This window comes from Narcine bancroftii, chromosome 6 (assembly GCF_036971445.1).
Source record: "Narcine bancroftii isolate sNarBan1 chromosome 6, sNarBan1.hap1, whole genome shotgun sequence".
Lineage (NCBI taxonomy): Eukaryota > Metazoa > Chordata > Chondrichthyes > Torpediniformes > Narcinidae > Narcine > Narcine bancroftii.
The window spans coordinates 125,742,045-125,769,112 of record NC_091474.1 but is presented as its reverse complement, the minus strand read 5'-3'; the positions used below and the strand labels follow the sequence as shown (position 1 = coordinate 125,769,112).

At 51.3% G+C, this 27,068-nt stretch overlaps 2 protein-coding genes across 3 annotated transcripts; both read right to left on the bottom strand.

Moving 5' to 3' along the window:
* Positions 1-288: 288 nt before the first annotated feature.
* On the bottom strand, positions 289-15,943 carry mrps25 (mitochondrial ribosomal protein S25). The gene is made up of 4 exons (XM_069885977.1): positions 15,770-15,943; positions 9,117-9,223; positions 7,244-7,331; positions 289-500 (listed from the first exon to the last, which is right to left on the bottom strand). The coding sequence occupies exons 1-4, from the start codon at positions 15,901-15,903 to the stop codon at positions 323-325; spliced, it is 507 nt and encodes a 168-aa protein (XP_069742078.1). The 5' UTR covers positions 15,904-15,943; the 3' UTR covers positions 289-322.
* A 4,341-nt stretch (positions 15,944-20,284) lies between these two features.
* Positions 20,285-26,387, bottom strand: LOC138736444 (zona pellucida sperm-binding protein 4-like). 2 transcript variants are annotated; one of them, XM_069885975.1, is made up of 10 exons: positions 26,000-26,327; positions 24,896-25,039; positions 24,221-24,399; positions 24,056-24,153; positions 23,847-23,980; positions 23,576-23,765; positions 23,305-23,452; positions 23,074-23,146; positions 20,540-20,653; positions 20,285-20,469 (listed from the first exon to the last, which is right to left on the bottom strand). In XM_069885975.1, the coding sequence occupies exons 1-10, from the start codon at positions 26,106-26,108 to the stop codon at positions 20,318-20,320; spliced, it is 1,341 nt and encodes a 446-aa protein (XP_069742076.1). In that variant the 5' UTR covers positions 26,109-26,327; the 3' UTR covers positions 20,285-20,317. The 2 variants fall into 2 exon arrangements, with proteins under 2 accessions (XP_069742076.1, XP_069742077.1); XM_069885976.1 differs by lacking the exon at positions 23,074-23,146 and having other exon boundaries at positions 26,000-26,387.
* Between the last annotated feature and the right edge of the window lie 681 nt (positions 26,388-27,068).

Here is a 27,068-nt window from a genome sequence, read left to right as displayed (position 1 = left end):
CATTGGCTATCTATTTTTCCTGATTCCCAATGATGGGTTCAGGCCCAAAACACTGATTATTCTTTACTTCCTGTGGATGTTGCATGGCCTGCTGAGTTTCTCCAGCAAGTTTGTGTACTGCACTCAACCCCACCGTCTGCGGATGTTCTTGTTTAACACCAATATACTTGCATTCTTGATCAAGAAATCCTGCCCCTTCAATGGTCTTGTGTGGAACTGCTGAAGTTTAGTTTACACTGGACGAAGAGCAACAAGCTGGTCACCGGCTTCTGGAAATACTGAGCATAGTCCTTGGTAAAAACTTTTATTTACATAGCTTTTCCTATTTGTTGGCAGCACGAAACTTTCCAGTGAGTTCCTTGGGCAAAGGCACCAGACCTGGGCAGGGAACCTGTCCTTCAACTTCACAGATGCATTCCCGTAAGCAGTACTTCTTGCATCCAAAATTGGCAGGATGCGAATGCTTGTCCTTTGCCAGTTGTGCTGCATCCTGCAACTCTCTGTGGGAGGGAAATGAAGGATATTGTTAGGAACCACTCCACAAAAATACACGGTACATTTCCCCCCCCCCCCTCGAATCTTGCTGCTTCATGATACAGCCAAATTACAGCAGCTGCATTGATACTACACTCGCAGGGCTGTTTAGCAGCAATCAGGACATGTTGCAGCTGTAGAATAAATGCGAGTGGGAATTGTACAAAGGCATGGTGCTGAACATTTGGAAAGAGAGGAGAGTTGGATGGGCATTTCATTCAGAAGAGAGTCACCAGGTTATTGCATGATATTTGCAGCAACTCCAGAAGTAATAAGGCAGCACTGCACAGATGAAGGATGGGACTGGGATAGAGTGTAACTGCAGAGGGAGCACAGAGGCAGTTCTGCTCAATATCAGGGGTATTGCTGTAACTAGGAGCCATAATTATGGGCCAGACACCACACAATTCCAGAGGGAACACTGCACAGTGGGGGGGGAAAGAAAGAGTGCTCTTTACACAGAGAGCTAACCCAGGGAGCACTGCACCATCCAGGCAACACAAGAGATGGCTCCAATACGGGATGAGCAATTTTCACGGATTGCTGCATCTTTAAACTCAGAACATTACAGTACAGGCCTTACAGCCCACAATGTTGTGCCAGCCTATGTAAATATACACCACATCAATCTAACCCTTCACTCCTTCACAGCCCTGAACCCTCCATTTCTCTTTCATTCATGTACCTATGTAAGAGTTATTTAAATGTCCCCATTGTACCATTCTCCCCCACCAGCCCTGGAAGTGAATTCCAGGCACCATCCACTATGTAAAAACACTTACCGCTGACATTTTGGGAAGTTTCACATGGATAGAACCTACACAGTAAATGGCAGTGATCTGGGCAGTGTTACAGAGCAGTAGGATCTAGGATCTAAGGGCCCGCAAGCCCACTCTCGACCCAAATACACACGTAACCAATTAATTTTTTAATCTGTATACCTTTGGAATGTGGGAGGAACCTGGAGCACCCACAGGAAACCCACGTGGGCATGGGGGAGAACGTACAAACTCCTTACAGAGAGTGGATTCCAACCTACGGTCACTGGCACTGTAATAGCATCATGCTTTGTGTGCCATATCTGGAACACTGCAACATGAAGGATATCATTAAAGTGGAAAGAGTGCTAATGAGATTTATGATGTGAGTGGGACCTGAGGATTTCTCACTCCTTTTTCAAGAGTAGATGATTCAAGAACTAGAGAGCATAGGCTCAAGGTGAGAGGGGAGAGATTGAAGGAGGATCTGAGGGGTGACTTTTTGCACTCAAAGCGTGGTCATTGTGTAGAACAATGCAGGAGGGCCGAATAGAAGTGGATATAATTCCAACATTTAAATGACTTTTGAACAAATATGGATAGGAACAGTTTAAAAGGATTAAAGCCAAAAACAAGCAGCCGAGAATGTCAACACAAGTCAGCATCAGTGAGATGGGCCAAATTGTTCTAGGATTCAAATTGGATCCATGATTGGTTTCTTGATTGGAGGCAGAGTGCAGAGGTGGAAGGATAGTTTTGCGAGGATGGCTGTCCAATGATAGAGCAGGAGACAACTTTGATTGAAAGCCAAGTGGCACATGGGTAGATGTAATTTAAGCAAGTGCAAAGTCATGCAATTTGGGAAGTCAAGTTGGGTTGGGTCACGTAAAACAAGTGGTAGGGTATGAAGGAAGGTCAATGGATAGAGGTTTCTTCTAGTTCTAGTGAATATTGCCCTGAAAGAGATCAGGTGGTAATGAGCCATATGGCACAATTGTCTTCGGAGGACAGGGCACAAAACACAGTTTACAAAACAGCGGTTAGGCTGCATTTGGAGTTTTGCGCTCAGCTACAGTCATCAGTTGACAATATAGATGTGATTACACTGGAGAGAAACCAAAGGATGTTGAGATAATGGAGGAACTCAGCCAGTCTCATAGCAGCCAAAGGAGGTAATGGTTTATTTCCAACATTTTGGGCCTGAACCCTTCCACAAGTGATGAGTTAAAAAGATAGCATTTGTATAGAAGGCTGGTGAAAAAGGGAAGTTGGTAGGGGGAGGAGTACAGACCGACAAAAGGTGTTAATTGGATATAATAACAGGATAGGAGAGGAAAGCTGAGAATTAGTTTTGGAGCTGTGAAAGGAGACAGAAGGAAAAGGGAAGAGAGGGACAGAGCAGGGAGAGAGGAGACATGGGGAAAGATTTGGGGGTGCAGATTTTGAATGCAAACCAGAGGTCAATGTTAATGCAAGACAGAATGTGAGGTGTTGTTCCTCCAATTTGCAGGTGTTCTCAATCTGGCAGTGCATGAGACCATGGAGATATATCAGCAAGGGAATTGGGCGGGGAAATCGAAATAGAGGGCCACCAGAAGATCCATGCTATTGTGGAGGTGCTCAATGACTAGTTTGGTGCTCGTCAACTTTAGCCACTTTGATGCCAACTTCCACCCCAACCTCAAATTCACTTGGTCCATCTGTAACAACACTTCCTTTCCACAGTCTCTCCATCTCCAGCTCAGGAGACAAACTCTCGACAGGTATTTTCTACAAGCCCACCAGCTCCCATAGCTACCTTGAATACACCCCTGTCATCTATTCCTCTGGAATAGATTCCTCTGTCTGCATCACATCTGCTTCCAGGGTGAGGTCTTCCATACCAGGTCATCAGAGATGACCACTTTCAAACAATGTGGCTTTCCCTCCTCCACCTTCAACTTGGTCCTCACCGCATATCCTCCATTATCCACACATATTTCTTTCAAGGCCCAGGCCCACTCCGTCCCCATATACAAGGACAGGATTTCTCGACCTTACCAGCTTCCACATCCAACATATCATCCTCCCCCATCTTCTCCGTAATCCCACCACCAGACACATTCCCTTCTCCTCCCTCGTCCACTCTTCCCTCACCACTAACCATCCCCTTGTCCCCTATCTGTGACCACAGGAAATGTTCCACTTGTGCCCACACCTCCTCCCTCACCACTGGCACCCCAGTCATTCCAAGTGAGGCAACACTTCACGAGTGAATTTGCAAGGTCATCTACTGTAAGGTAAAAACATCATGAGTTGGGACTGGAGAAGGAGTCACCCAGTACTAAGGAGTAACAGGATGCAGGTGTGACCTTGTACGCTCAAGATAAATTTAGCAATAACAAGCTGATGAGCAGCAGACTAACAGAGAAGGAAGGGTAGCAACAGCTTATTCATTGGACAATGTAATGGTATGATAATTTACTAAGTACGTGTCCTGAGGTATAAAAAAACACCACTTGCTGATATCAGAAGAATGCGCCTTCTCCAACTAACACTGTTAGTTGTAAGTGTTACAATCCGGTAATAAAGAACCTTGATTTCGACTCAGTCTGGTGTCTGACTCACTCATTCTCGAACAAAGCAGACCTAACACTACTGCATCCGGTGCTCCCATTGTGGTCTCCTTTACATCGGAGAGACTGGGCACAGACTGGGAAATTGCTTCATTGAGCAGCTCGGCTTTGTCCATTGCATTAGCATCAATCGCCTTGTGCCCTATTCCGTTGCTGAAATATCTGTCCATGACAGTGGCTCTCAACCTTTTTCTTTCCATCCACTTCCCACTTGAAGTAATCCCTATGCCATCGGTGCTCTGTGATTAGTAAGGGATGCTTACAGTGGGATGTGAGTGGGAAGGTTGAGAATCACTGCTCTAGACCCAATTGTTATTGAAATATTTTGCTTAAGAAAATTTGTCATTGGTCCTTTTCCTTTGGAGTTATGAAACTGTACACATAATGAGTCAATTAGGTACGATTCAAACAGTGGTTTTCAAACTTTTTCTTTCCACACACATACCACCTTAAGCAATCTCTTACTAATCACAGAGCAACTATGGCATAGGGATTACTTAAAGTGGTATATGAGTGTAAAGGAAAAGGTCGAGAACCAGTGGTCCATGGTTTCATGCACTGCCAGACTGAGACCACCTGCAAATTGCAGGAACCATACCTCTTATGGTCTGTACAACCTTAAGGATGAGGTTACAGAGTATTTGCAGGCATCTGACAAGATAGGCCAATGCCAACATGGTTTCCTTGAAAGAAAATCTTGCTAGCTGTACTTATAGGAATTGTTTGAAGGGACAAACAGGCTAGATGAAGGAGATGCAGTGGATGTTGTGTATTTGGATTTTCAGAAGGCCTTTGATAAGGTGCCACACACGAGGCTACTTGACAAATTAAAAGCCCATAGTATAATCAGGAAACATGCTAGTGTGGGTAGAGTATTGGCTGATTAGCAGGAAGCAGTGTCAGAATACAGGGAGTACATACTTGTTGGTTGGCAGTTGCAGGTGGTATTCCACAGGAGTCAATGTTAGGGCCACTTCTGATGTTGTATAGCAATGATTTAGTTATGGAATGAATAGCTTTGTTGCCAAGTTGGCAGATGATACAATGTTAGGTAGAAGGAGATAGTGTTGAGGAACAGCGAGGCTGCAGAAGGTCAGACATACTTTGAGAATGCACAGAAAAGTGGCAAATGTCAGAAAGTGCATAAACACTTTGGTAGAAAAAAAATAAATGGACAAACTATTTTCTAAATGGAGAAAAATGGAAAATTCCCAGATGCAAAGTACCCTGGGAGTCCTCATGCAGGATACCCTGAAGGTAAACTTGCAGGTAGAGGTGGTGGTGATGAAGGTAAATGCAATGCTGGTATTCATTTCAACAGGAATAGAATACAAACAGGGATGTGATGTTGATGCTGTGTAAGGCACTGGTGAGACCTCACAGAGTGTTGAGATCAGTTATGGGCTCCTCATTTAAGAAATGATGTGCTGACGTAAGAGAGAGTTCATAGGCGGTTCACAAGGATGATTCCAGGAATAGAAGGGAGGTTTGATGGTTCCTGGTCTGTACTCATTGAATTTGGGAGAATGAAGGTGGGATCTCATTGAAACTTTTTAAATGCTGAAAGGCCTGGACAGCCTAGATGTACTTGTGGGTAGGAGTGGGCAGTCAAACCACTCACAGTGGGAGGATATACCATGCGAGCTTGAAGGGCAAAGATACAGCATTAGCCACCACATCCAGCCACAAGTGCAGAGATCCATACCATTACAGAAGCCACCATCAGATGTGGCCGAGTCAATGAAGCAGACAATATCCTGGAGAACATCTGCACTCCAGAGCTGGCTGTGCTTCTAACCAAGGTGTTCATTTTAATTTTATTTTAGAGATACAGCCTGATTACAGGCCCCTGTGGCCCACAAGCCCGTGCTGCCCATGGCACCAACTAACCCCTGCATGTTTTGAGAGGATAGGCCAAACCGGAGCACCAGGAGGAAACTCATGGACAGCAGCAGATTCAAATTTAGGTCACTGTCACTCATCATCTTGCTGAAACTTTGGCATCTGCCCAATAATGTGGAAAATTGTTCAGGTATGTAGTGTCAATAGAAAGGTGGGAAAAATCCAACCTGATTGTTCAGTCTCCTCTCGCCTTCAGCAAGACGACGCAGGTGCTGTGAAGGAGCAGTCACTCTCCAGAAAAGAGCTCACCACTGTCTAGTCCAGGTTTAACCAGGACCAGTTAGCTACTGACCAAGAGACAAGATGAGTGTGAATGTCCTCGACATCAAGGCATTTAACCGTACATTTAGAAGAGCCATCCTACAGGGTAAAGTAAAGGAGTGGGACATTCCAAGAGTTTACATCTTTTGGAAGAAATCTGTCATCCTGGTTGGGAAATTATTGGAAGAAAAGGCTAAGGGATCAGACCAATCCACATACTGAGAGATAGGATCAAAGATGGTCAGCATTATTTTATTTTAAAAAGGGGTGGGGGGAAAAGAGATCCTGTTTGATTTGAAATACTTCTGACGTAGTAACAAAATGCATCAATGAAGGCAGTGCAGTTGATGTAATCTACACGGACTTGTGAAAGGCTGGTTCAGAATGCCATTCCCCAATTGGATACAAAACTGGCTTGGTAAGGAAGGCTGAGAGATGATGGTGGTGGTTGTTTTAATGATTGGATGCCTGTCACCAGTGCTGTACCATGGGGGGGGGGTTAAAAAATTCAGTGCTGGGACATTTGGCCTGACCATTTTTATATAAATATTGGAGGTTTAATTGGTAAATTTGTAGATGTATATACTTGGTACTGCTAACCTGCGAGGAAACAAGATGCGTGGAGGAATGATAGTGCAATTTAACCCTGATTCTTTTCTCCTTCTACAAGCAGCCCTACAAATTGAGATGAACAAAGTGACTTGGGGCACGAGTCCACGTTTCCCTGAAGGTGAAGAGCACACATGGGATACTTATCATTATTGGGGAGTTCAAGGGACTTTATAAAACACAGATCATGCCACTAACTGAGTGCAGCTCTGGCAAGCACCAAATAGGAAGGATTCAATCATGGTGTAGAGAAGATTCACCAGGATGCTGCCTTAGATAGAGGGTTTAAGATAGGAGAACGACAGGCATGGAGGACGCTAAGGGGAGGGTTGAGGACAGAACACTGTCAGATAGAAGGACAAAAAAAAAGGGGACAAGCCCGAGCCAGATAGTAAAAAAATATTTTCCTCACAACAAAGCTGTTATGGCATAGATTTAGTCATTTGTGAATTTTGTGAACCAACACTTTTGGGTTACCGCTGGTCATGTAACTAGGCTGCTCGAATCTTTTGACTTACAGCTTGATCAATTCAAGGTGGCACTGGGGACAAAACAAAAGCTTACTGGCTCTTTCCTAGGATCATCTTGACATGGTCAGTGATTTCTCGGTGATTCTTTCCTTCCACATCAACCAAGACCTGCTCACCATCACCTGGAGAAAATGGCAAAAATCATCATTTTAAACATTATACTGTTGGCCAGCCCTTGGATCAATCTGTCTCTGCAAGGAGATACTGACACAATCCCCCTCTTTGGCCACAATTCTTAAGATGGTCCCATTTCATTTTGGGACAGTTCCACTCTTTCTCCCAAGAAAGACGGACCTATCACAGGTATCAACCCACTGAACCATACTTAACATTCCCACTGGCAAGGTCTCACCATTCAGTTCCCACCCACCTTCTCATTGTGAACCAACCCTACCCTTGAGACAATCTCACAGAAACCTCTAGAGCCATACTGCTCCACCTGAGACCATCTCACCACAATATATCAACCCATCTGAGACGATTGGCCTGTGAAAACTGCAAAATGGCAAAGCTCAACAGGTCAATCTACCTTGAGAGCATACCCTGACATCGCTTGGACAGATTTGAACTGAGATGGACCATCTCTAACACCAAAAAGAGCCAGGACTATTTGTTTGAGTATACTCCCCTCCTCATCTATCACCCCTCACCCCTCAGGAAGCAATACCCTGCAGTGTATCCATGTATGAATCTACAAGCAAGGTACCCATTTCCTCCAAGATTATTTAGTAGACATACAGCATGGTAACAAGTCTCCCTGTCCACAAACTCACATCACCCAAATACACCCATGGGGAGAATGTACAGACTCCTTGCAGAGTGTGGCAAATTCTAACCAGTGTTGTTGATGCTGTAATAGCATTGAGCTAACTGCTATGCTAATACTGCTTGGTATCAAGTTAAACAGGAGAAGTCCACACGCACTGGGGTCAGGTGCAATGCACAAATGTGCTGGATAAGCTCAGCAGGCCATGCAGCATCCAGAGGAAGTTCAGGATAACCAATGTTTCGGGCTTGAAATGGTTGGCCACTGAGAAGACCTTGCTGTTGCCACAGGCAGAGCGAAGGTGTTCAACGAAATGATCTCCCAGTCTCCCCGGCTTAGAGGAGGCCACATTGGGAAAATGTTTCAATTCCGCACCCCATATCCACACCGACACGTCTGTCCGTGCATTTACTAATTGAGGCCTACCGAAAATTGGACGGCCAATACCTTGTATCCTGTCTCAGCGGACTTCAACCAGACGGTAGTAACATAATCTTCCCCCAACTTCCTTTAACCTCCTTCCCTCGTCTCTCTCATTCCCTATCCCTCCAGCTCTCCCTCTCCTATTAGTTATCCCTTCCCCCTGGACTGCACAGCTTCTTTCTCTCCTACCCTCCCACCTGTGCTCCCCCACTCCTTTCCCCTCACTTTTTTTTTAATTCAGTTTTGCTTATACCTGATGAAGGGCCCAGGCCTCAAACATTAGTTTCCCCTTTGCTTTCTATTGATACTGTGTGACCTGTGAGTTTCAAGCAAGGTTAGCGTGCAGTAATGGCGTACACTCCCTCATCCTTGGAGAGGCTGCCCATCAACAGAAGTTTCAGATAAGGCCCTTCAACCCAGAGGCAGTGTGACAACATCAAAGCATCCCAAACCAGCATCCACCACCTGATCCGTGTGCTGCACAAACTCTGAAGAAGCATCGACCACCCTGAAGCACCCCTAGCTTGTAGACTTTCTCCCACCCACCCCAAAAGAGTCTCCATGCACTTTCTTCCTGCCATCAGAAAATATCCGATTGTGCAGCTACTACCCTGAAGTCCACAGCCCCTCCCACTCCCAACAAGCTGGCAGCTGATGTGTCAGTGGTTTCAAGGTAGCATCATAATCTCAGAACCCAAGAGAAAGATAAAAACCTTACCCAAATAAAACCTAAGAAATGATGATGGAGTTTGGTTCTTGAACATGACAATCTGAACCCAAGGATTCTGATACTGGATCTGAGGTATGTTGAAAAAAACAAACTTTCTGTAAAGAGAAATGTAAACATACTGGCATTACAAGCTTAGCAACTTTGCAGTCCACTTGTATTGGAGATTAGTAAAGCTTCTGTAAGTCACCCTTTTAGCAATCCACAAAAAAGTCTCAGTAACTTTAAATAGCAAGAGATCGAAAACATACTGCCTGAAAGGATGGTGAATAAAGATTTTAAAAATCTTCCTTCGGCAAACCTTTTAATTTAAAAATTCCAGGGATAACAAACAGTGCCCTCTACCGAAAAAGCCAAAATTGTACACGGACAATAACCTCCTTAAACTCTGTAACTCAAAACGCATACATGCAGCTTTACCCTCTCCTTCCCTCCAAGCTATTACCTACCAGCAGAGCTGTGTGGATGTCAACTCCCCTGCTCAAACCCAGCATGTTCCCTTTCTCTCTCCACCATTCACCCTAATCCTCCACCTGTCTTTTGTATGAGAGCCAGACGAGGAGAGTGCTTGCCCCTCATCTCACCTAGTCCGCACGGGCAGAATGCCCCTCCACATCCCCTCACCTTCAATTCAGATGTCGACATAGACACAGCCCTCCCCAAAGGCCATCACTGCAGAGACTGCTATGTTCCTCCTAGAGAAAACTGCTCCAGGATAAATACCCTTCCCATCTCCCTTACTGAAACCCAATCTCCAAAAGGTAGTGCCATCATTTTCTTCACAGATTCCTGCAGAGACAGTGTGAAAACCACAAATATACCTTCCTTTCTTTCTTTTCTCATCATTTTTTATTAGAGTAATAATGAAGAAAAGGGAATGAAACTGGTAATACAATATTGTATGTGCGTGTGCGGTGTGCATGCGTGTGTGAGTGAAGATAAATCTTCAAACAGTATAAACTCAGTCCCCCCTCATTACACTGACAGAAAAGACCTTCCATATCAGGCCTGCTCATCACCCAACCTGATCCAATGCATTGAGTACTTGAGATGGTCTTCTCTATAATAGATGACCATTTCACCTGTGAGCCGAAGTTTAAGCTATCAATCGCCAACCATGTTAATGATCTTGATCAGTGTTTCTCAACCCTTTTTTTTCACTCACATACCGCTTTAAGTAATCCCTATGCCATTGGTGCTCTGAGATTAGTAAGGGATTGCTTAAGATGGTACGTGAGTGGGAAGGGAAGGTTGAGAATCACTGCTCTAGACCCAATTGTTACTGAAATATTTTGCTTGAGAAAAATTGTCATTGGCTCATTTCCTTTAGGAATTTCCTATCCTTCCTCTCTTTCCCACCCTCCCAACTCCTCCCACTCCTACTCCCCCCACACCTCCCCCCTCCTCTACTTTCCCCTCCTCTCTTCTTCTCCACCTCCCCAACTCCTCCCCACACGTCTGCCTCCTCCACCTCCTCCTCATCCCCACTCCTCCACTTCCCCCTCTCTTCTCTCCCATTCCTCCACCTCCTCCCCCACACCTCCACCTCCTCCTCCCCACTCCTCACCTTCTCCCCCCACTCCTCAACCTCCTCCACTTCCACATCCTCACCCTCTCTTCTCCCCCACTTCTCCACTCCCCCTCCCCACCCTCTCTTCTCCCCCACTCCTCCCCGATACCCCTCCTCCCTCCCCAACCTCTCCTCCTCCACCTCCCCACTCCTCCACTTCCCCTCCCCACCCTCTCTCCTGGTCCACCTCTCCACTCCTCCACTTCCACCTCCCCACCCTCTCTCCTCCACTCCACCCTCCCCACTATCTCTCCTCCACTTCCCCCTCCCCACCCTCTCTTCTCCTCCACCTACACACTCCTCCACTTCCCCCTCCCCACGCTCTCTTCGCTTCCACCTCCCCACTCCTCCACTTCCCCTCCCCACTTATCCACATCCCCCTCTCCACCCTCTCTTCTCCCCCACTCCCCCATCCTTCCCCACACTCTTCTCCTCCACCTCCCCATTCCTCCACTTGCCCTCCCCACTCCTCCACTTGCCCTCCCCACTCCTCCACTTGCCCTCCCCACTCCTCCACTTGCCCTCCCCACTCCTCCACTTGCCCTCCCCACTCCTCCACTTGCCCTCCCCACTCCTCCACTTGCCCTCCCCACTCCTCCACTTGCCCTCCCCACTCCTCCACTTGCCCTCCCCACTCCTCCACTTGCCCTCCCCACTCCTCCACTTGCCCTCCCCACTCCTCCACTTGCCCTCCCCACTCCTCCACTTGCCCTCCCCACTCCTCCACTTGCCCTCCCCACTCCTCCACTTGCCCTCCCCACTCCTCCACTTGCCCTCCCCACTCCTCCACTTGCCCTCCCCACTCCTCCACTTGCCCTCCCCACTCCTCCACTTGCCCTCCCCACTCCTCCACTTGCCCTCCCCACTCCTCCACTTGCCCTCCCCACTCCTCCACTTGCCCTCCCCACTCCTCCACTTGCCCTCCCCACTCCTCCACTTGCCCTCCCCACTCCTCCACTTGCCCTCCCCACTCCTCCACTTGCCCTCCCCACTCCTCCACTTGCCCTCCCCACTCCTCCACTTGCCCTCCCCACTCCTCCACTTGCCCTCCCCACTCCTCCACTTGCCCTCCCCACTCCTCCACTTGCCCTCCCCACTCCTCCACTTGCCCTCCCCACTCCTCCACTTGCCCTCCCCACTCCTCCACTTGCCCTCCCCACTCCTCCACTTGCCCTCCCCACTCCTCCACTTGCCCTCCCCACTCCTCCACTTGCCCTCCCCACTCCTCCACTTGCCCTCCCCACTCCTCCACTTGCCCTCCCCACTCCTCCACTTGCCCTCCCCACTCCTCCACTTGCCCTCCCCACTCCTCCACTTGCCCTCCCCACTCCTCCACGCCCTCCCCACTCCTCCACTTGCCCTCCCCACTCCTCCACTTGCCCTCCCCACTCCTCCACTTGCCCTCCCCACTCCTCCACTTGCCCTCCCCACTCCTCCACTTGCCCTCCCCACTCCTCCACTTGCCCTCCCCACTTATCCACATGCCCCTCTCCACCCTCTCTTCTCCCCCACTCCCCCATCCTTCCCCACACTCTTCTCCTCCACCTCCCCACGCCTCCACTTCCCACCTCCCCACGCCTCCACTTGCCCTCCCCACGCCTCCACTTGCCCTCCCCACGCCTCCACTTGCCCTCCCCACGCCTCCACTTGCCCTCCCCACGCCTCCACTTGCCCTCCCCACTCCTCCACTTGCCCTCCCCACTCCTCCACTTGCCCTCCCCACTCCTCCACTTGCCCTCCCCACTCCTCCACTTGCCCTCCCCACTCCTCCACTTGCCCTCCCCACTCCTCCACTTGCCCTCCCCACTCCTCCACTTGCCCTCCCCACTCCTCCACTTGCCCTCCCCACTCCTCCACTTGCCCTCCCCACTCCTCCACTTGCCCTCCCCACTCCTCCACTTGCCCTCCCCACTCCTCCACTTGCCCTCCCCACTCCTCCACTTGCCCTCCCCACTCCTCCACTTGCCCTCCCCACTCCTCCACTTGCCCTCCCCACTCCTCCACTTGCCCTCCCCACTCCTCCACTTGCCCTCCCCACTCCTCCACTTGCCCTCCCCACTCCTCCACTTGCCCTCCCCACTCCTCCACTTGCCCTCCCCACTCCTCCACTTGCCCTCCCCACTCCTCCACTTGCCCTCCCCACTCCTCCACTTGCCCTCCCCACTCCTCCACTTGCCCTCCCCACTCCTCCACTTGCCCTCCCCACTCCTCCACTTGCCCTCCCCACTCCTCCACTTGCCCTCCCCACTCCTCCACTTGCCCTCCCCACTCCTCCACTTGCCCTCCCCACTCCTCCACTTGCCCTCCCCACTCCTCCACTTGCCCTCCCCACTCCTCCACTTGCCCTCCCCACTCCTCCACTTGCCCTCCCCACTCCTCCACTTGCCCACCCCACTCCTCCACTTGCCCTCCCCACTCCTCCACTTGCCCTCCCCACTCCTCCACTTGCCCTCCCCACTCCTCCACTTGCCCTCCCCACTCCTCCACTTGCCCTCCCCACTCCTCCACTTGCCCTGCCCACTCCTCCACTTGCCCTCCCCACTCCTCCACTTGCCCTCCCCACTCCTCCACTTGCCCTCCCCACTCCTCCACTTGCCCTCCCCACTCCTCCACTTGCCCTCCCCACTCCTCCACTTGCCCTCCCCACTCCTCCACTTGCCCTCCCCACTCCTCCACGCCCTCCCCACTCCTCCACTTGCCCTCCCCACTCCTCCACTTGCCCTCCCCACTCCTCCACTTGCCCTCCCCACTCCTCCACTTGCCCTCCCCACTCCTCCACTTGCCCTCCCCACTTATCCACATGCCCCTCTCCACCCTCTCTTCTCCCCCACTCCCCCATCCTTCCCCACACTCTTCTCCTCCACCTCCCCACGCCTCCACTTCCCACCTCCCCACGCCTCCACTTGCCCTCCCCACGCCTCCACTTGCCCTCCCCACGCCTCCACTTGCCCTCCCCACGCCTCCACTTGCCCTCCCCACGCCTCCACTTGCCCTCCCCACGCCTCCACTTGCCCTCCCCACGCCTCCACTTGCCCTCCCCACGCCTCCACTTGCCCTCCCCACGCCTCCACTTGCCCTCCACTTGCCCTCCCCACGCCTCCACTTGCCCTCCCCACGCCTCCACTTGCCCTCCCCACGCCTCCACTTGCCCTCCCCACGCCTCCACTTGCCCTCCCCACGCCTCCACTTGCCCTCCCCACGCCTCCACTTGCCCTCCCCACGCCTCCACTTGCCCTCCCCACGCCTCCACTTGCCCTCCCCACGCCTCCACTTGCCCTCCCCACGCCTCCACTTGCCCTCCCCACGCCTCCACTTGCCCTCCCCACGCCTCCACTTGCCCTCCCCACGCCTCCACTTCCCCTCCCCACGCCTCCACTTCCCCTCCCCACGCCTCCACTTGCCCTCCCCCCACCTCCACGCCCTCCCCACGCCTCCACGCCCTCCCCACGCCCTCCCCACGCCTCCACTTGCCCTCCCCACGCCTCCACTTGCCCTCCCCACTCCTCCACTTGCCCTCCCCACTCCTCCACTTGCCCTCCCCACTCCTCCACTTGCCCTCCCCACTCCTCCACTTGCCCTCCCCACTCCTCCACTTGCCCTCCCCACTCCTCCACTTGCCCTCCCCACTCCTCCACTTGCCCTCCCCACGCCTCCACGCCCTCCCCACGCCTCCACTTGCCCTCCCCACGCCTCCACTTGCCCTCCCCACGCCTCCACTTGCCCTCCCCACGCCTCCAGTGCCCTCCCCACGCCTCCACGCCCTCCCCACGCCTCCACTTGCCCTCCCCACGCCTCCACTTGCCCTCCCCACGCCTCCACTTGCCCTCCCCACGCCTCCACTTGCCCTCCCCACGCCTCCACTTGCCCTCCCCAAGCCTCCACTTGCCCTCCCCAAGCCTCCACTTGCCCTCCCCAAGCCTCCACTTGCCCTCCCCACGCCTCCACTTGCCCTCCCCACGCCTCCACTTGCCCTCCCCACGCCTCCACTTCCCCTTCTCAATCCTCCACTTCCCCCTCTCTCCTCCACTTCCCCCTCCCCACCCTCTCCTCCACTTCCCCCTCCCCACCCACACTTCTCATCCACCTCCTCACTCCTCCACTTCCCATACCCACCCTCTCTACTCCACTTCCCCTCCCCATCCTCTCTTCTCCATATCCCCCTCCCCAACCTCTCTTCTCCTCCATCTCCCCACTACTACACTTCCCCCTCCCCTCCACTTCCCCCTCCCCTCCACTTCCCCCTCCCCTCCACTTCCCCCTCCCCTCCACTTCCCCCTCCACTTCCCCCTCCACTTCCCCCTCCACTTCCCCCTCCACTTCCCCCTCCACTTCCCCCTCCCCTCCACTTCCCCCTCCCCTCCACTTCCCCCTCCCCTCCACTTCCCCCTCCCCTCCACTTCCCCCTCCCCTCCACTTCCCCCACCCCTCCACTTCCCCCACCCCACCCTCTCTCCTCCATTTCCTCCTCCCAACCTCTTTTCTCCTCCATCTCCCCACTCCTCTACTTCCCCCTCCCCTCCCCCTCCCCTCCCCCTCCCCTTCCCCTCCACTTCCCCTCCCCTCCACTTCCCCTCCCCTCCACTTCCCCTCCCCTCCACTTCCCCCTCCCCTCCACTTCCCCCTCCCCTCCACTTCCCCCTCCCCTCCACTTCCCCCTCCCCTCCACTTCCCCCACCCCACCCTCTCTCCTCCATTTCCTCCTCCCAACCTCTTTTCTCCTCCATCTCCCCACTCCTCTACTTCCCCCTCCCCTCCACCCCCCACCCCTCCACTTCCACTCCACTTCCACTTCCACTCCACTTCCACTTCCACTCCACTTCCACTTCCCCTCCACTTCCCCCTCCACTTCCCCCTCCCCTCCACTTCCCCCTCCCCTCCACTTCCCCCACCCCACCCTCTCTCCTCCATTTCCTCCTCCCAACCTCTTTTCTCCTCCATCTCCCCACTCCTCTACTTCCCCCTCCCCTCCCCCTCCCCTCCCCTCCCCCTCCCCACCCTCTCTTCACCTCCACCTCCCCCCAATTCCCTTCCTCCGCAGTGCAGAGCTGTGCCGGACATCCGCCCCGATACTGACCTCGCCCCTTCGCTCAGTTCGCCGTGGGTGTTATAATTGACCGCCACAACCTTGACCGAGTCCTTGAGCACCAGCGCCCCGCTCCGCAGGTACTCGAGCGTTCGGCGAACCGGGAACCGACCTTTCATCGGCATGATGGCCCCCTCCACGCATGCGTCTGTCAGGGTCCACTTGGCGCACGCGCCTTCGAAGTGACTTAATTTCACGCATGCGCCTTACAAGTGTTTCCACCCCGCTGATCTTCAAACGTGCTGCAGAAATTTAGCAAGGCACGTCCACATTTATTTTCTGCGGATGGTGCAAGTGTAACCCGAGGGAACAGCGTCCTCCGGACCTCGGGCAAAACACGCACACAATACACATGCAGGACAACTATCAGCAACGCAAATAAAAAAGTGTTGCTTTGTACATAGGAGAGTCTCGGATGGTTAGTGTGAGCAGTTCCTTTGGTCCTTCTGCATTCTCACTACTGGAAGGGCAACCAGCGTAAGGCCTGGGATCTTCTTCAAGATTCTCTACTGCAGCGTCTGCATATTTTCTGCCTCAACTCCATTCTGCTGCCTTTGTTCAAGAGGGAAATTGCCATCCACAACTCCTGCCATCATGAAACCATTGGAATAGATACTGGGGGAGGGGGAGGGGGGGGGTGAAAGAGATGGTTCATGGAACTGAAGAAGGGAGGTAGCTCAGAACAGAAGGGCACAGGAGAGGGTTCCTGCTCTAATCCCTTCACCTGCTGCTCAGTTTCCCATCCCCTCTGCAACTCTAGCTTCAACCCTCCCCAGCAGCACCGGTGAACATACCTGTGAGGGTATAGGTCCTCCTGCAGATCAGATCTGTTTGTTATTGCACCGTATAACCAAATAACAAGTGGTAACCTTAATCAATGCTTTACTGTCAAACTGTACGATGGGAGCCTCTTGTAACAGCATCTGCTATCATCCAAGCTCCATTTTTAACAGCCCCACCTCACGGGGACTTGCACATGCACAGTAGCGCTGTGGCAAGTACGATGGCTAGAACACAATTGCAGCGGGTGCAAAGCTGCCAATGGGAGCAGCCCCCTCCCCACATACCACAATCCATGTTGGTGCTGTACCTTATAATAGTTACATTTCAGTGATGAACAGCCAATTCAGTTTAGTCCGATAATTTGAGTTCGTCTTACAAATACACCCAGCGCATATTACATAGTAACCACTGGTGGACATGGATGCTTGGGGTGCTTCAGCCCAAGAGGATGTGCTATCTGTGGTCTCAGGTGTAGCCATTTGTTTCATGGGTTGTTCCTGAGGGAGCTCTGCCTACCCCTGGTTCACATTCCAGATCCTGGGATTATAGTCTCATCAGGAATGGTTAGGGATTGGAGTAACTCCTTTACAGGTAGGATGTGTCAATGGTTTTTCCAATACACCCTTCTGATTTTACCAGGTATGACCTGAGCTCCTTTTTTGCTATACCCATGCAGTCATAACCTCGTGGAGTCTGCATCCTTATGACTTGCCCTTTTGTTCATGGCTCAAGTGGTCAGCTGTTTCTATCATAGCACCTTTTGTGTGTTAGTCTCCTGTTTAGTAGCTGAGACTTAACTTCTTGTGGGTTTCTTTAGCTGAGGCTCCAGGAGCAACCTTGCTACTGGCAGGGTCACCCACATCTGCCTTGACACGAGGCTTTGTGCCAGAGAGCCCAATGTGGTGTCATGAGGGATGTTCCAGAGGTCCAGCAGTTTGAGGAACACATCTGTATTTTCCCTGTGGAACTTCTCCATGAGCAGCTTCGCACTAACAGCTCTTTCAACCAACCCGTTTGACTGTGGGTTCTCCAGGCTGCTCGTGATGTGGTCAAAATCCCACATTGCTGCAAAGTGAATTTCTCACTTGTAAACTGTGTGCCATTGTCTGAAAAGTGCCTCTTCAATTTAGACCTTTTACCTGACATCACCTCTTCAGCAGTCATTACTATCTCAAACCATCCATAGTATGAATCAATAAGTATCAAGTACTGCTGACTGTGCCATTCAAAGATTGTTGCCACAGTTGACCAGAGGAGATCCACCATAGAGTATATTAATCATTTGGAAGCAAGTGCATTATGGCATTATTGGTATATTTTTCAATAACACCAGAGTGGGTGGTGTGGTAGGCACCATACAAGTTTTTAAAAAATTTAATCAAGATCCAGATAAGCTGGGAAAGTGTGCAAAGAAATAAACGGTGGCACTTAGCTTCAACAATTGAAATAATGCATCTTGGGAAGATAAAATAGAATGTACAGTTAATACAGAACTGGAGGGTAGAACAGGCCCCAGGGGTAAAGGTTTCTCACCACTTTCAAAGAATGGTGATAAAAGTAGACATTGTTAGGCATGCTTACAGTCATTGAGTATAATATAGTCTAAGTACAAGAGTTGCGATGACATTTTGTAGTTGAAGACTTTTCTAAGACCATGTGTGGAATAGAGTGTGGGTTCAAAATGCCAGGAGGCTTCTTGAGTGCAATGAGAAAAATGCAGGAATATATCATTAAGGAATATGGAGGCAGAAATTGTTCCATCAGGAGCAGGTCATGTGGATTCAGGAAGGACCATTCCTGTCTACAAATTAGTGACATTTTGACAACATGAAGGGTGCAGTGAATAGAGGGAACCAGAGAATTTTGTATCCTTGGATTTCCAGAAGACTTTCAGATGCTGCAAAATTTATATTTAACTGTACATGTAAACCAGATGAAAAAGCATTTCTCTGGACTTTAGGGTCACACAAATAACCCCCTATAAAGAATACAATATAAATATCTCAATTATTTACTTAGATACAAGATGGTGTTAGTCAATATCAAAGCCTGTGAAAATTTATTACTAGCCTTGGAATTCATTAATATTAGAGATGGCATATTGCACATTTATTCCTTTGTTTGAAAAGGGTTCAAGGAGCAAGCCTAACAATTATTGGTCTGTAAATTTGATGTCTGAATTAATGGAGAGCATTCTTAGATAGTATATACAAGTCTCTGGAGAGACAGGGTTTGATCAGGAACACAGATTTGTGCATGGAAGGTCATGTTTGACCAATCTTGAAATTTTATTTGAGAGGTGACTAGGAATGTTGTCTATATGGACTTGAGTAAGGCCTTCAATGAGGTTCTGCATGCAAGGTTAGTTAGGAATGTTCAGTCATGGGTATGAATTCTGAGAGTCAAATTAATTCAACAATGGCTGGAAGGGAGATGCCAGAGAGTCATAGTGGATAACTGTCAGGCTGGAAGCACATTGCTGTTTGTCATACATTAATCTGATAAACTAGAATAGTAAATATGCATAGGATACTAAAATAGGTGTAGAGGATAGTGAAGGTTTTCAGAGATTGCAGAAGGATTTGGACTCCTTCAAAGAGTGGGCTGAAAGATGGCAGATGGAATTTAATGCTGAGAAGTGTGAAGTGCTTCATATTGGTAGGAAGCATCAAAACAGGACAAATGTAGTAAATGGGAGGGCATTGAGGAATACAATGGAGCAGCAAGATCCAAGAATAACAGTGCATTGTTCCCTAAAGTTAGCATCTCAGGTGGATAGGGTGGTGAAGGTGGCTTTTGGTATGCTGGCCTTAAATTAATGCATAGAATACAGGAGTTGGGAAGTGATGATGAGAATGTACAAGCCATTGGTGAGGCCAAATTTAGAGTATTGTGCAGTTCTGGTCACTGAATCATAGGAAGGCTATCAACAAGGTAGAGAGTGCAGAGAATATTTATGCAAATGTTACCAGAGTTTCATAATCTAGATTACAATGAAAGATTGAGCAGATTAGGTCTTTATTCTTTGGAGCATAGAAGGGATGAAGGGTATTTTTGATAGAGGTATTTAACATTGAGAGGGATAGATAGAGTAGAAGTGGATAGGCTTTCCCCCCTCTCCTTCCCACCCCTTGAGAGGTGAGATTGAAACAAGAGGTCATGAGTTAAGAGACAAACTTTAGAAGTTACATGAGGGGGGACTAGTTTACTCAGTCGTGGCTGCATGGAATGAGTTTCCGGGAATAGTGACAGCAGGGTCAATTTTGTGGTTTAAGGAAAAATTGGATAGGTATATGGATGGGCGGGGAATGGAGGGTTATGGAAAGGGTGCAAGTAGGTGGGACTAAAAGGGCCTAAATGGCCCGTTTCTGTGTTATTATGGTTAATATGACACACAAGTCCATATACCCGGAACCAGGCTAGTGAACCTTCAGTCTCCCCCACGGTCAAAGTCCTGTGCGGAAGGAGCCCGGGAAACTAAGCACATGGATACAGACCCTACACAATGGCAACACTTCGACTCAGGAAAGGCATCAAGGGATTTAGCCCCGTTACTCTCACCATCGTTTTCAGTAACTTGCGTAAAATACCGGAAAAGATTTCTCCAAATATTTAATGTCCCCGGCAATCACTCCCGGAGACATCCCAAATCCCAGCAAGTAAATACCCGCTGGAAAGGAGAACAACCTCCCAGCTGAAGAAAGAACCAGTGGAGAGCGGAGATCAGGCACAACAGCACTTTATTCTTCGACAGACCTACAGTTCCACTGAGCAGCGATCGGAGCCGGCGCCGACCCCTGCCTCCCGTTTCCACAAAGCCACAGCACCAACCAACACGGCCACGGAGAGCAGCGCCGCCCCGACCGCCACTCCAGACAGGACAAGGGACTGGGAATCGTCGGCACCATCTGTGAGGACAAGACGAGATTAGGGCGGCTCCACCTCCCCGCTCACTCCGGTTGCAGGAACGAGTCTTACCTTCCTCCTGCTGGTGCAACCCGGCGCCTAAGCGCTCCTCGTCTTCCAGGAGAATGATGGGCCCAGCGGCCGTAACCAAGGTGCCAGCCCGGCCCTCTGCGCTTCTTCGTCTTTCTAGGCAGGGAGAGAGAGAGACAAGGATGGGGTGGGGAAATAAGGTGCAGAAGCGGAAATTCGAATGAACGAGGGCTGGAGCGATGCCCCGAGTCGAGCAGCGTCCATTGAGAGAAATACAATGTCTCGCGTCGGGACCCCCACACCCCCCAGCTGGAGGAGGATCAGACGACAGGGATTGGACAGGTTGGAGGTGGGGAGACAGCTGGAGACCATGGCAGGAGTGTGGTTACAGAAAAGAGGGAAAGTGAAGTCTTGGACATACCGGAACTAAATAGACGGGGGTTGTCTAAAGGCTTTCCAGGAATTGTGATGCGCTTCTGAGTTTTGGGCCTAATCGCTATGTGCAAATGGTCGAGCACTGTTCGTGAGAGACTGGCAAGAGAAATTAAAATTCACCAGCTGGGGCCTCGCCGATGCAAGAGGTCACACCGACTACCCGATGCAATGGATTTGGTTGGACGGTGTTGGGATAGAGTTAACGTGGCCGAAATGTTCGCTGCAGAGGCCAAAGGGAATCTGACCTGTTTCTGCTCGGGAGACACCCATTTCTCGGTCCAGCTTCCGCTGGTATAGATGCGTACAAGGACTTTGTGTAGGACAGCCTCTTACAGGGAAGAGGTCCTGGAGTCGAAGTCACCATGAGAACAGATGTGGGGGAGGCGGGCATCAAGGAGAGTGTTTGGGAGAGTAGAGTTCACCCAAGGACAAATGTCACCAAATGGGAGACGGTTAAGAACAGACCAGGATGGGACGAGTGGATTCCCTGGAACCTGTTCAACTGCTCGTTTGCTAGAATCTCCCGCCCTCAATTACCAGGGGAATCGAAAATATGTGCCAGAGATCAAAACATTCAGGACGAGAGATCACTGGTGTCGCGGATGCTCAGCGCAGCAACAATTCTGCCGTAAAATGTTCCAGGCCGGGGTTCGGCCCTTGTCCCGGTCGCCCGATATATCCGGTAGCCCTGCCGTCCCAGGAGCGAGCAGGTCCAGGCAGGTTGCACTCAACCCCCCGATGTTCCAAGCACCAACATTAGGGCTGAAGGAGTGTGATGATCCCAGGCTCGCAAGTGTGCTCCTTCCCCTCCCTTCAGGCGCTACCACGAATTCCAATCACCGTCCCTCTATCACGGCTCAGACACTTCAGCCTCCCTTATAAAACTTCGGGTACATTCAAGTTGACAAGCAAAGTTCAGTTGTCCGCTTAAAGGAAGAAATAAACGCGACTATCATTCCGCCATCCATCCAAGGCCAGGTTCTGCAATTCTTGCGTTGGCTACATTGGTGCTGCCTCCTGCGTCCATGAAGGGGTCGTCAACTATAAACATTGCTGTGAACATTCACCCAGACATTGAATTTGCTTTCTCCATCTCCATCTTTCTTGGGAGATGCAGCGTTCAGAGAGATTGGATACAAAGCCACCAACTCAAGAGTTACCTCAACTACACTTCTTCCCACCAGCCTCCTGCAAGGATTTTCTCTCACTATACTCTATATCTGCTGACGTGCTTCAAGGATGTTGTCTTGCTTCGACAGAGGGGGGGGGGGGGATTTCCCTTCTCTTGCTATCAACTCACTATTCCTCTGCATTTCAGTCATTTCTCTACACAATTGACCCTGGCACGTCCCCAAGGTGCTGTCACTACCTTGAACGCCAGCCGTCGCACATCATCCACTTACAACAGGATCCCAGAAACAATACCTCGTCCTTTTGAGCAAGATTCGCTCCCTCTAGGACTTTTTAAATCCACTGCCTTTGAATCTACTTGTATGGCAAATAGAAATTAACTACCTCCTCAATATTCGCAGCCACAAGCTTGACCTTGCACCTGCAGGGTCATTCACTGCATCCTGTGCTCTCCATGACCCATCCTCCACACCGGAAAAGCTGGGCGCAGACTGAAAGATTTTTTGGTGATTACATTGACTGTCCGCTGTAAGAGCAAGGACATCACAAAAATCAACCGCTTCTTTCGTTGAAATGGAAACCATGACCCGTCACCTGTCCAAATCGGTCTATGGCCTCATGTGCTGCCAACTCGGGGCAATGCAAAAATTAGAGGACCACCATCTTAGCACGTCCCCAACCAGAATAGTTCGCAATAAAGACTTCTCCAATTTCAATTGGCCTCTTCGAGCGCACCCTTCCCCCAGTTCCCTGCCTTTTCCTAGAGGGCAGCCATTCTCTGCCGCTTCCATCCACCACTCGACAGATTTTTCTATTCTTCTCCTATGCATCCAGATAGCATCCCGTGTTCCTCCCCGCGTAATCCAGGCGGCTCTACTTTCCAGATGAAGGGCTCAGCCCACATTTTACTTTACTGTATAAAGTGTCGAGTGTCTGCCTCCTACACTTGACCGCAACATCTGAGATTTTCTTGTTTAACTCAGTCGCGGAATCTCCGAGCTGCTACTTACTGGGGTGGCAGGGAGCCGTGCAGGCGTCTCGGACGGATGGAGAGCAAACCTCTGCTCTGCAATGGAAGTAAACCTGGGGATGGAGAATGCGGCACGGTCAAGGCCAATACCCGAGGCAGGAGATCAATACTTCTCCCGTCAAAGGGGACCAGCGGGGGCCCCCACCATCACTGACAGGAGGGCACACAATGCAGGCAAGTGAAGGCCGGAGAGGCACTGCAGGGCACTCACCTCCCTCCTCAGAGCCCGGGATGGATCCAAGTCCAAGAATGCGAAGGTGCTGACAACAAACCGTTGATGGTGCGTTGGAAAGCGCAGGTGGGAAGCGGCGGCCATCGGGAACAGGCGAGTTTTGTAGTGGTCACCAGCAAATGGGCACCTGGAACAGGGATAAAGCGGGTTCAATGAGAAGGGGGGGTGGGGTGGGGAGAAGAACTCCGGGCGGTGCTTCACAGCCGTGGCCTCCCCGGCCCCAGTTCGCCGCAAACACTCCGACCATCACCTGTCCACCAGGAGATCCCAGCGAAGACCCCAAAACATCTCGGGTCCAGGCGTGGCCCAGCACTCATTGAGAACCAGCACCAGCGACGGGTCGTTGACGTTCAGGACACGAACCTCCACAAACACGGGCTCCCGCAGCACCCTCGTGATCGGGTAGTCAGCTGCCACGTACCAGCTCCGGTAGGCGCCGTCTGCAGAGAGAACGGTGAAGATCGGCCACTGTTTGGAGAGAGCCTGCAATTGTGCACTGGGCGTCCGTGAGCGCTCATTACCTCTCGCTATCCTCAGCTCCAGAAGCAGGGCGCCCGTCTCCACGGCAGGCAGGGGCGGAGACACGGGGTAAACCCCAGGCGTCACATGCAGCTCGGTCTGCTGGCTTCCGTTGTAACGGCACTGTACATGAACCCTGCAAGAGAACCGACATGACTCTGCAAACCTACCGCGCTCCTCCGCTCCCCGTTGAAGCGGTCTCCTCACTCACCTGAAGGGACTGTCTCGGGTGACCGAGCCCAAAGCTCCATCCAGCACCTCAAACCCCCCCAACACGTCCGTTTCATACACCACGTTCCCGCCGTCCATCTGAAGGGGAGATCAGATCATTAGCCCCCGGTTGTGCGCCTGCCTGGATCCCTGGCCCGATACCTACCCGCTGAGTGGTGCCACACTCGGTGAGTCGGAACTGGAAGAGCACGGTGTCCGCAGAGACGGAGGTGGCATGGCACTCAGCTCCGGAGCCATCCTTCACATGCACCGAGCTCAGGTTCAGAGGAGGCAGGGTCAGATCCTTGGAGATGGCGACCAGCACCCGTCCGTCTTCCGTGCACACTACGAATGGCCAAGGGAATCAGGGAATCAGTGTCCGGGAGAGACCTCAGCGAAAAGACCCCGCCTATCCCCTTCGACGCCTCCACACCGTCACCAATTCCTGGTATTAAATTGACAAGCTTCTTACCCGCACGGGTTTACCAGAGAAGCATCGCATCCATTGAAGAGGATTGAGTGAATCCGAATAGACGGCATTAACGGGGCATTGGGGCTCACACTTTCGGGAGAGAAATTAAAGAGCAAGAAATTCGGGCACTGAACGGTGAGAGAACAAATCAGACCACCAGCGACCCCCAACCCGTCAGTAGAGGAGGCAGTAACCAAGACCACCCTCCCGTGATGGAGAGGAGTCCAGAGACAGAATAGTTCCCCTCTCCAGAGGGAATTTGTCACTAGAGAAGAGAGCGGATAAAGTCTGTCCCCGACACGCTGCCCACAGCCCGATTCCAGACACCCGGGGAGTCCCGGAACACCGGCGGGCCGGGAATACACTCACCGGGCAGACTGTCCAGGGAGTGGAAACACTGCGGCGAATCCGCGCTCCCTCCATCAAAGCAACAGCCTCTCCGCACACACTCGCGGCCGGAAATTCCCGCAAACCCACAAGCTTTGCGGAATTGGGGAGACAACCAACATTTATCTGCGGGGAGAAGCAGAGAGGGAGTCTGCGCTGAACACATCGCGGCGAAGATCAAACTCAGAGCCCGTAGCCCGTCCATCACAAGTCACGCCAGCCGGCTGAGTGAAGCCGTAGAACCGAGCCACCTCTTTCTACCAGCGCTGCTTAATGAGCCGCAATGAACGCCCCAATCAGCCGTCCGTGGCCTCGCACATTCCTGCGGGTCACTCGGGATAGTCCCGGTTTCAATTAGGGAGCCTCTGGCTCCATTCACCGCTCCAAATACTTCCCAGTGAATATGGCCGCGGGCACATTATTCAACTCGTCTCTCCAACTGGTATCGTTGTTTGTGTTGACTGTTCAGTCGGCAGCGATGGGGCGGAGACAGGTCACCCCATCCAAGGGAATCTCACGATGAAGAACAAGGGGATGGACCAAGACTGGCAAATGGGTCTAGGTTGGCCGGCATGGGGAAGGTGGGCCGAACGGCTTGCTTCCATGCTGAGGAACTTTCGACTCTAACACACAAATAACGTAAGAGAAGCTGCGGGGCCTCATCGGGTCAGACAGGACCATGGGGCGGGACGGACGGTCCCCGTTCCGGGTCGGGAACCTTCATAAGGCTAAGCGTGAGAGTGAGGACAGAAGGGCCGAGGATATCGGATGCCGGACAGTAGAAGGAGTGAAGGGGGTGGGGTGTGTGAGACCACTGCAGGGGGGGAGTGAAAAGCAGTTCACGAATGGGCTGGGAGATTGGTAACTGGGGAAGGACAGGTAGAAACACTGAGATCTCACTCATCCTACATCAACTCGGCTTCTAATTTGCAGCACTAGGGTAGCCCTCCTGGGACGCGGGCGAGATGACTGGGTAGCGTTGGCCAGAAACCAGATGTTAAATGTTGCTGTCCTCACTAGTAAATCTGGCAGCCAGAGTTTCGTGGGTTTCCTGGGTTATTGGAGACAGCGTATACCCCACCTCACCATGATACTTAGATGATTCTGTAGGGTAGCGCGTAAAGTGGCCACCTTCCCATGGGACCCGAACAACAGGCTGCTTTTGACACAGCAAAGCAAGCCGTCGAAGAAGCATTAGCCCTCGCTCCCAGACAAGCAGGTGTTCGTCTTGAGTTGCAGGTTTGGGCGAGAGCTGACAGCTGATGGGAGCCTCTGGCAAAAGCTCCAAGGTCGCAGAGTCCCACTGGGCTTCCTGGACAAAGCCTGAAGTCGCTGCTTGCAACAGCCCATTTGGGCTCCAGCTGTTTGCCTGCTTCCTGGCAAACCGGCACTGACCCAGTCAGTCCACCTGCCCATCATGCGTGGGTCAAATCCTCCAATTCCACCCACAAAGAAGGCCGTGCCAGCGGTTATCTCGTGGCAATAGTACATCGTGGACCGAGCTGAGCCCAGTCCAGAAGGGGTCAGCCTCCTCCACGAGCAAGTCATGTCCTTCCTGTCAGAAATAAAACTTCTCACACATGAGTCTCTTTAAAACTGATGACACGACAAGCTTTATTTACAAGTCTGCAGAGTTGGACTCAACTGGTTTCTCACCAGTTAAGCCCCGATACATACAGTGCATTGATTTTTATACCCTTATTATTTGCCCTTCCCCTTCTTATTAATACTGTTTTAATTGGTTAGTATTACAAAAACATTCTAAGTATAACTGCATTATTAATTATCACGTTCGTTACGTACGCTGTGAACTCTACATTCACTAAATTCTGTTTCTCACACTTCTTATCAATCCTTTGTCTCCTGCATGTCTCTCACTATGACCATGAAAAGATAGGTTTAAAAAAACATATTCAGCAGATCCTTCTGTCCTTGACTGCTAGTAAACTCTCTGTCCGTTCTGGCTTCCCTGTTTATGATTAATCATCACATTTTAACTTAAGTCTTTTTAACCTAAATTCTCTATATCACACTTCCCACAGACCCAGGACCCAGTCCCAGAGTTAGCGGAAATCCCGCCCTCCCTTGTGTCCTTGGGCTGGCCCTCAACAAAAATCACACGCCTAGTTCACAGATGGCTGCAGCCGCTGGAAAG